The 8,379-nt window shown below is 40.7% G+C and overlaps 1 protein-coding gene across 1 annotated transcript in view; it reads right to left on the bottom strand.

The window, feature by feature from the left end:
* Positions 1–8,379, bottom strand: part of Cc2d2b (coiled-coil and C2 domain containing 2B) — a 70,453-nt gene that overhangs the window by 54,173 nt on the left and 7,901 nt on the right. The window contains exons 6-9 of the mRNA XM_021215548.1: positions 6,054–6,252; positions 5,762–5,898; positions 5,531–5,659; positions 448–657 (exon numbers count right to left, since the gene is read on the bottom strand). Coding sequence (XP_021071207.1) covers positions 448–657; positions 5,531–5,659; positions 5,762–5,898; positions 6,054–6,252 — 675 coding nt within the window. The remainder of the gene's footprint in view (positions 1–447; positions 658–5,530; positions 5,660–5,761; positions 5,899–6,053; positions 6,253–8,379) is intronic.

The raw sequence follows: 8,379 nt of genomic DNA, 5'->3' as shown, positions 1-8,379 counted from the left end.
TGATGTTTAATACGGCTAGTTCCTCATGTTGTGATGTTTAATACGGCTAGTTCCTCATGTTGTGATGTTTAATACGGCTAGTTCCTCATGTTGTGGTGACCCCCAACCATAAAATTATTTCCATTGCTACTTCATAACTGTGATTTTGCTAGTTATCAATTATAGTGTAAATATGTGTATTTTCCAGTGTCTTAGGTGACCCCTATGAAGGGTTATTCTACCCACAAAGGGGTCACGACCCACAGACTGAGAACAGCTGAACTAGTGGCTGTCCTCAGCAGGCTTGAGATGTCTCCTCAACAAATCAGACCTTCCATTTTGCTCTCAACTCACTGTTCTGGCAGGTCAACTACTGAAGCACTGAAGGACAATGCTTTTTGATACCTGTTCTATAGCAAGAGCATCCACCCCCACTATCAAGGGTTAGACCCTTCAAAGTCTCCTCACCTTCTCGTAGAGCAACTGAGAGAAGCTCTGCTTCTGCCTGTCCTGGAAAGACTCACAGAGTTGGAGCAGCCTGGCACACAGGACGTGTTCTTGATTGAAGAGCGGGTGGTGGCTGAACTGCAAGCCCACGATGTTAAGGTCTAATTGGTACATTTCCCTCTGACCATCCATCCTGTCTCTAAAACAGCACCCCATGTCAGATTTCACCGCCTTTTAAAGAAAAGTATGCACCAAGGTAATTGGATTCTGTTGCCTTTGAAACCACAAGTAGCTTTTCCAACATAAAATAGCAAGCCAGGTGCATTTAAATTCCAGAGCTAGAGAACTATAAAGGCAGCAAGCGGTTCATCTTTGAACTTTATTTAGATTTTTGACTTAATAAAATAGGTTTATATTACATTTTTAAAATTATAACAGCTTATTTTATTTAACATGGCAACTTAGTCATCTTGCTGTAAATTATTGTCATCTACATCATTACTGTTTATATGGATATCAGATTTTCAATTTACAAGACCCAAAATAATGTTTTATAGGAACACCGTGGCAAATTGTGTTTCAACTTTTGCATTAAGAGTTTTGTCTGGTGAGTCAGAGTTAAATGGAATTATCTATTAAAACATTATTTGTAAAGTCAATATACTGGTGATCATCTGAAAAATCCCTTCCAAAACAAAAACAAAAACCTAGACTCTCTAAATGGTCTAAGGACACCATCCCTTTCTGTACAGAACACTATCTCTACTTGAATATTAGACTGAATCTCAATTATAATTATTTCACTCTAGAAGTCTTAGATTATTTGCAAAATGGTTCATCTATGCCTTAATCTATTGTTTTAAATTTAAACATCCATGTCTAAATATGTATGGCTGATTTTTAATGATGCAGTTTGAGAGAGATGGTGAGTTCCTTAGCACGTACAGTCTAATCTGGCAGGACTGAATCCACCTCAGAAGGGGCGCACTGAGCCTTCCCTCTGGGTCAGTCTGGCATAACAAATCTACTGTTGGGTTTGAAAGGGACGTTTCCCCTCTGAAGCCCACAGTGAAATTTGATTGCTGTTGGGGGTTATTTAGAAGTTGGACCAAGTGGGACTCAGAAGGTTATTAGTCTACTTTTCTCATGAACATATTAATTACGGATTAGTAGCTGCATGCAACTAATGGTGCCTTACTCCGCTTCTGCTGCCGTAATGAAAACCATGACCTGGAGATGTGCCCTACAGACTACATGCCCTGCAGGCACTCTGAAAAAGACTTTGTCTCCGTTGGGGTTCCTTATCCCAGACAACTAATTCCAGCTTGTGTCAAGTTGACAGAAACCTAACCAGGACAAATAGATTAACTGGTTATCTCAAGCATGTGCCATCAGCGTAAAAACCTGTTTATCTGAGTGTTGTATGCTTCCTGCCTCGCGCCATGACACTTTGCCCTGTCTTGGGACTCTGCCAGCATGGCCATTATCAGATGTGCTCCCTAGAGAGGAATCAGGAGCCCCCACAAACTTTGATGCTTACACTGTCTGTGATACTATGTTATTTAAACAGAAATTTGACCAAGACCATGTCTTCCAGCCTTGCTGGGAGCCAGCCCTGGCCTGGTCAGGTACTGCTGAGACGGGACACCGAATCTGACAAAGACCAAAGGCATACGATCTCTGGCCTTTTAACTCTTCTTCGCTGTTCTGGGGACCAGAAGCTGATGGCCTCTGGAAATTTGACTCTATCTTGCTATCCTGTGGCTAAAAGCTGCTGGTTTCTGGTGATTAACTCCTGCTTATAGCAGGGATTAAGAGAAAAAGTTAGTCACTAGACTCTTTTCTTTCTGGCTCAAGGGCCCTTTACTGGCCAGGTGAAAGGCTCAGAGTTCATTAACTCTTCATGAACCAGAGAGAAAAGAAAAATAGAAAGAGAGAGGGGGGAAGGGAAAGAGGGAGGGAGGGAGGGAGGGAGGGAGGGAGGGAGGGAGAGAGAGAGAGAGAGAGAGAGAGAGAGAGAGAGAGAGAGAGAGAGAGAGAGAGAGAGAGAGAGAGACATACATAAACAAACTAAATGAAGCTGAAGAAAGCTGCACCGTCATTTTATCACGGTTCTTAGTTTTTATATTTTCTCTAAAAATTATCTCATACAACTATCAGGTAGAACCATTAGAACAGAATTGATTGCGTGTTTCGCTAAATATTTGTACAGTCCAATAAACTCATAGTAAATTTCAGGCAATAGTTTGTGTTATAGATTGATAAGGTTTTAGGAGTTACAAGAGAATTACTTACATATCTTTCTATTAAGGCTACTTTCTGACTAAACATTCAGTATCTGTTACAAGCCCCCTATAAGTTCATTATCAGTTTAAAGCCATAATTTTTATGTTACAAGTTAGCACAGTTTTGTGGAGAGACAAATCATCTGCCTTGTGTCTCATTAGTTTTGACATTTCGTATAGATAACCAGTCAATATTTTGTTTTCTGTCCTTGAAGCTAGAATAAATTGTCCATTACTATTTTATGACCTTTAGTTAGCAGACAGCGATCTCACATCTAACCTAGAAGGAATGTTGTCTTTGGTTGTACGTTTGTCCTAAGCCTGCTTTCTATTTCTAGTGCAATTAGCCTATGGCACATGATGGCTTACAAAGATCTTTTTGCAGCTTTTATTATATAGAGGACTTAAAATTACTTGTATAAAGTATGGAATTCTGTAAAATCATTATCAAGAATTATGGAATCATCAATTTGTCTACATAGCATTACTACATGAGAGTACATCTTCATATTGGTTCTGCAAAAAATCTGCCCAGTAGGGTGAGCTGATGCCCAGAAATCCTTGGGCTGTGTACCAGTGACAGGGAAGGCATAGCAGCATCAGGAAGCAACCCTGGGATGAAGTCTCTAAGGACCTTGCATTCTTAGGGCTCACCCATCGAAGGCCATGCAAAAACGGTGGGCCATCTCCAGAAATTTTACTTACATGCCTTTGCTTTTCCTAGATGGCTTCTGATACTGCCTGTGCCATTGCTGTCACATCTGCTGTTAAGCTGGAATAAATGTTGTTCTGCCCCAAGCCAGATGGCAGTCTGGGGGGCTCTCTGAAGACTAGAGGCCACCAGCGTTGTTCCTAAACCTCTGCCTCCTTACTTTTCCCTGAGCTAGTAGGAACTCATCCCTAGGGCTTCAGGGAGGAAGGAGACAAGCCATAAAATCTTGTCGTTTACTAGCCATATCTGTTAAGTCCCTGTCCTCTAATATAATGGCCATCTCAGAGTCCATCTAAGGAATTTATCAGTTAATATACTGGTAAATTGACCATGGCTTGAAAAAGCACCAAGAGGGCAACTGTTAAAACTATTAGATGATAAACTGTGGACATTTCAAGTTAGAGGAGCTTGCTTTGTTTAGTAAATGAAGCACTAGCTAGCCATGGCACACCTTGATCTTATTTATTCCCGTGAGGAGTCATTAGCCTTTCCTTGGTCTTACTCAATACTTACTGACTGTGGTCCTCAGTAGTTAAGGCACATTAACCGACTGATGGAGTTTCTAGTAGCAACCAAAGGATGTGAGTTTATGCTGTAAACAAAATCTAAAAGGGGGGCGGGGGTGACTATAGTCTGTAGACTTCAAATGGTTCAGTAGTCACACGAGTCAAGTGCTTTATGAGTGCTCTGTGGCCAGACAAGTTCAAATAAATACAGCACTCAGGAGGCAGATTTTAAATCAACAGTAGGAAAAATTAGAACTATGCAACACAGAAATGCATTATTTGGGGAGATGATAAGCTAGAACTTTCACTCCCAAGAATTCTCTATCTTGGTATAAAGTACCAAAATTCATCCACTCAACTCATGAACCAAGGAATTACCCTTTCTCTTATTAACCACTGGCTTAGTCACTGTTCTATTGCTGTGAGGAGACACCATGACCAACTCCTATCAAAGAAAGCATTTAAGTGGGGGCTGGCTTACATTTCAGAGGTTTAGATCATTATCATCATGATGGGGAGCATGTTTGCATGCATGGAGCAGTAGCTGAGAGCTAAATCCTGATCTGTAGGTAGGAGAGAGATACACACACACACACAAAGATGGAGAGAGAGAGACTGAGACAGAGACAGAGAGAGATGAAGAGACAGAGATAAAGAGAGGAGGATGATAAGGGAGAGAGGCAGGAAGATTAGACTTGGCTAGCTTGGGCTTTTGAAACCTCAAAGCCCACCCCCAGTGACATACTTCCTCTAACAAGGCCACACCCACTCCAACAAGGCCATGCCTCCTAATCTTTCTCTAATAGTGCCACTCCCTGATGACTAAACATTCAACTATATGAGCCCATGGGAGGGGGCACTTTTATTCAAACCACCACAGAGACTGTTATATAGCAAAACTGAATACATACAAACCTAAAACTAGCATTTCTATTCTGTAATATCTAGCCAGCAAGGGAATATATATATATATATATATATATATATATATATATATATATATACACACACACACACACATACACACACATGCATAGTCAAAAAATATGTGCAGACATTTCTCAGCAGTGTTGTTACAATGACCAACAAGTGGATACACCTGATATCCATTAATAGAAAAATAGATAAAATGTGGTTTTCTTACAATTGATTTCTATACAGAAAAAATAAGCTAACTATTGCTGCATACAAATAGAGTAATTTTTTTATGATTCCATTTATAAAATGGGCAAAACCAACAGGGAGAGAGTAATCCACATAGCTAAGAGTTAAAAATGGTGGTTCCCTTGACTACCACTCATTTGGTGCTATATATATATATATATATATATATATATATATATATATATATGTATATATAGTGAGAATCATAGAAATTTTGTATTATGGTTTCCACATCACATTTTATTTGAGCATTTCCCATCATTAAATAGACCTCAACAATCTTGAAGATTTACTTAACGTTTTATCCAAGGTTAGCTATTCTATGACTAAGCTCAGTATCTTTAGAAGGTAAAATAAAAGCATAAAAACATAAGCTGTAATTGATGTTACAAGAGCCATTATCTAAGAGTTATTACGAGCAGATCGCCGTTGCTTACCTTTCTGTGTACAGTCTTTAGTGCTGGATTCAAAGATTCCTTGCTCATGCAGAGCCTAAAATTCCAAGACGGTCTAATAGGTGAAGGTAATGACATTATTTCTCCACTTTCTTCAAACCAACATTTTCCCTATCAGAGATAGGTACAAAGTATGGCAACTGAGTATTTCACTAAAAAGCAAACGTCACATGCTCTCTGCTCCTAGCTTAACTCATCGGCTGGTATACTTGCCTCCTGCAGGCTGAGCAGGCGATTTTCCATTTTGTTGCAGATCTTTTTATATGTCTCTGGCTTCTTCTGAATGTAAAGTCCTTCGTCTTCTAAAATTCGAGGGAGCATGCCTTTCGGCAGTTTCTGCTGGCTGGCCACTTAACGACAAAACTTAGATAATCACTTTAAAGACCACAATGGGAGAACAAATGCACAGAAGGTCAATACCCTTTTACTGCCCAGGCAGGCACAGAAGTTGGTGCCCTAGAACATGGAGCATCCATGACTTGGGCATTTCAGGGGAGTGTGTTACCTGGAGAACTACTCGGCACAAAAATATTTGCCTCTTGTTTTTTTATCTGTTCTTGGTCATCTTCATAATCTGCAGCTTTCACTTCAAATAAATCCATTAAGATCACTTCTTCCATAAAATCCTCATCTGGACCCTCAGCAGCGTTTTGGAAACTACCACCAGATGCAGAGTGCTTCGAGGAACTCTCACTTACTGTTTTCTGTTGAATAGCAAAAATAAAAATTGGTCTGCAGCCAGGTGTGGTGGCACACACCTTTAATCCCAGCACTTGGGAGGCAGAGGCAGGCAGATTTCTGAGTTCAAGGCCAGCCTGGTCTACAGAGTGAGTTCCAGGACAGCCAGGGCTATACAGAAGAAACCCTTTCTCGAAAAATCAAAAGAAAAAGAAAAAAAAAATATCGGTCTGCATGCTTTCCCCCCCATGACCAGTATGCAGATAAATGGTACATTCTGGATCCTGACTGTGGACTTCCAATTCATTTAGCCCAGATCAAGTGCTAGCTGAAACATATATATAATTTAATAAGATAAGGTTTTGCTGAATAAAGAGGAACTCATTTAAGGTTAATGTTATGATTTTAGCTCACTGTTCAATTCTCCAGTGAATGTTGCTGAAACAGAATAACTTGGGCCCCTTCCACCCTAGTGAAAAGCTTCAGATGCAGGCCTGATATGGTAAGTCCCACGTGGCCTTCAAACCTCCTCTGTTTGGTTTCCATCACCCCCAAAGCAGCGCTACCCGAATATCAGAGAAACCATTTTCTACCAAGTATTTAAGAGAAAATAACGTAGAGGAAAGAAAGAAGTTTATGGCCAAGTGGTTAGAGTGGAATTCTGAAATATAGGCTTATTTATATAAGTTGTTTTAAAATCTGGGTATCAGTATGAGAACATATATTATTATTGATAAGTGCCTCTCATAAGTATGGATGGATCTGCTCACAAAAACTGAGTAAATTAGATTGCTTCAGATGACTATGTAATTTAAAATCCTCATGTATTGAACAAAGTATCATCCAAATATATCATGCAACAAAAAATAACCCTCTTAATTCTAAAAATATACATTTAGGGTAAGTAATAAAATAGAATTGCAGGGTCATTTTTATTTTTGCTTGGTTTTTAAGAGAGGCTCGGCATGTTGTTCTAGCCAGTGCAGAATTCACTTTGTAGCCTACAGTGAGCTAAAATAAAACTCTAAGATTCTCCTGTTTCAGTCTCCTAGCAGCTGCTGTGAGCTGCATACACAACACACAACACAAGCGGTGTGTGCTAGCACAACCAGATCATGGAATTCTTGTGGCTACAGACCCTTACCTGTTCTTTGACCAGTCCTAGCAAAAAAATTTTTGCAAGTATTTTAGAGTTGGGGGCTCAAAAATTATTTATACCAGATGACATTTTTCTTCTTTCTTTCTTTATAGATTTATTTAGACACCGGGTTTCTCTGTGCAGTCCTGGCTGTCCTGGAAGTCACTCTGTAGGCCAGTCTGGGCATCACCTGGGTTTGTGTCAGGTCCTGCCAACATTCCTGCCTTCCTATCCCTTTTACGAAATCACAGAAATATTTTACAGGCGGTCTTAAAGATGAACCTACAGACGTGTGCGCAACTAGGTATGAGGCGTAAGAGTGACACCGAAGCCAACCTGGCGCCAACCTGGTCCCGCTGGAGAACCAGGGAAGTAGAAACGGCACTGGCTCGTTCTTTCTGCCAGTGAGCAGTCTGCTTTAATAAAGCTGTGGGCACATGCGCAGAGAGAGCATTGTGGGAAATGGTAACAGACACTTTTCTCAGGACAGAAAATTTCATGCGGTGTTCATTTTTTCCCTTCTTGTTTCTGTATTAAGGTTCTGGGTGGTGTTGGTGCTGTATTTGCTTGGGTTTTTAAAAGTAAAGTTTTATTGTTCTGAGGGCTTTGTTGATTTTGTTTTCCAAGACAGCGTCTCACTAGGCAGCTCAGGCTGGCCGCATCTCTCAAACGCTGAGATTACAGTCCGTGCCTTATAATGAACAGCTGTCAGTAGACAGATTTATATCCTGGGACGGGGGGTTAGGAACCCAAGGCCAACAAAATCAGTTAAAGAGCCACGGAGAAATAGAACAGAGAGAACTGGCGAGGGCAGGGAGGACCTGGCCCCAGGGAACTGGGTGATACACAGAGAGATGGGAGAGTTGGAAGCAGCAGGCTCCGGGTGGCAGTGTGTGTGCCCGTGTGTGTGTGTGTGTGTGTGTGTGTGTGTTTTGTTTCATTTTGAGACAGGGTCTTTCCCTGTAACTCAGCTTTGGCCTGGAATCTGGACTCCCCTGATGTTAAGATCATGGCG

The sequence above is a fragment of the Mus pahari genome, chromosome 1, assembly GCF_900095145.1.
Source record: "Mus pahari chromosome 1, PAHARI_EIJ_v1.1, whole genome shotgun sequence".
NCBI classification, from domain to species: domain Eukaryota; kingdom Metazoa; phylum Chordata; class Mammalia; order Rodentia; family Muridae; genus Mus; species Mus pahari.
The sequence above is the reverse complement of the archived record's forward strand: the minus strand, read 5'-3'. Positions and strand labels throughout refer to the sequence as shown.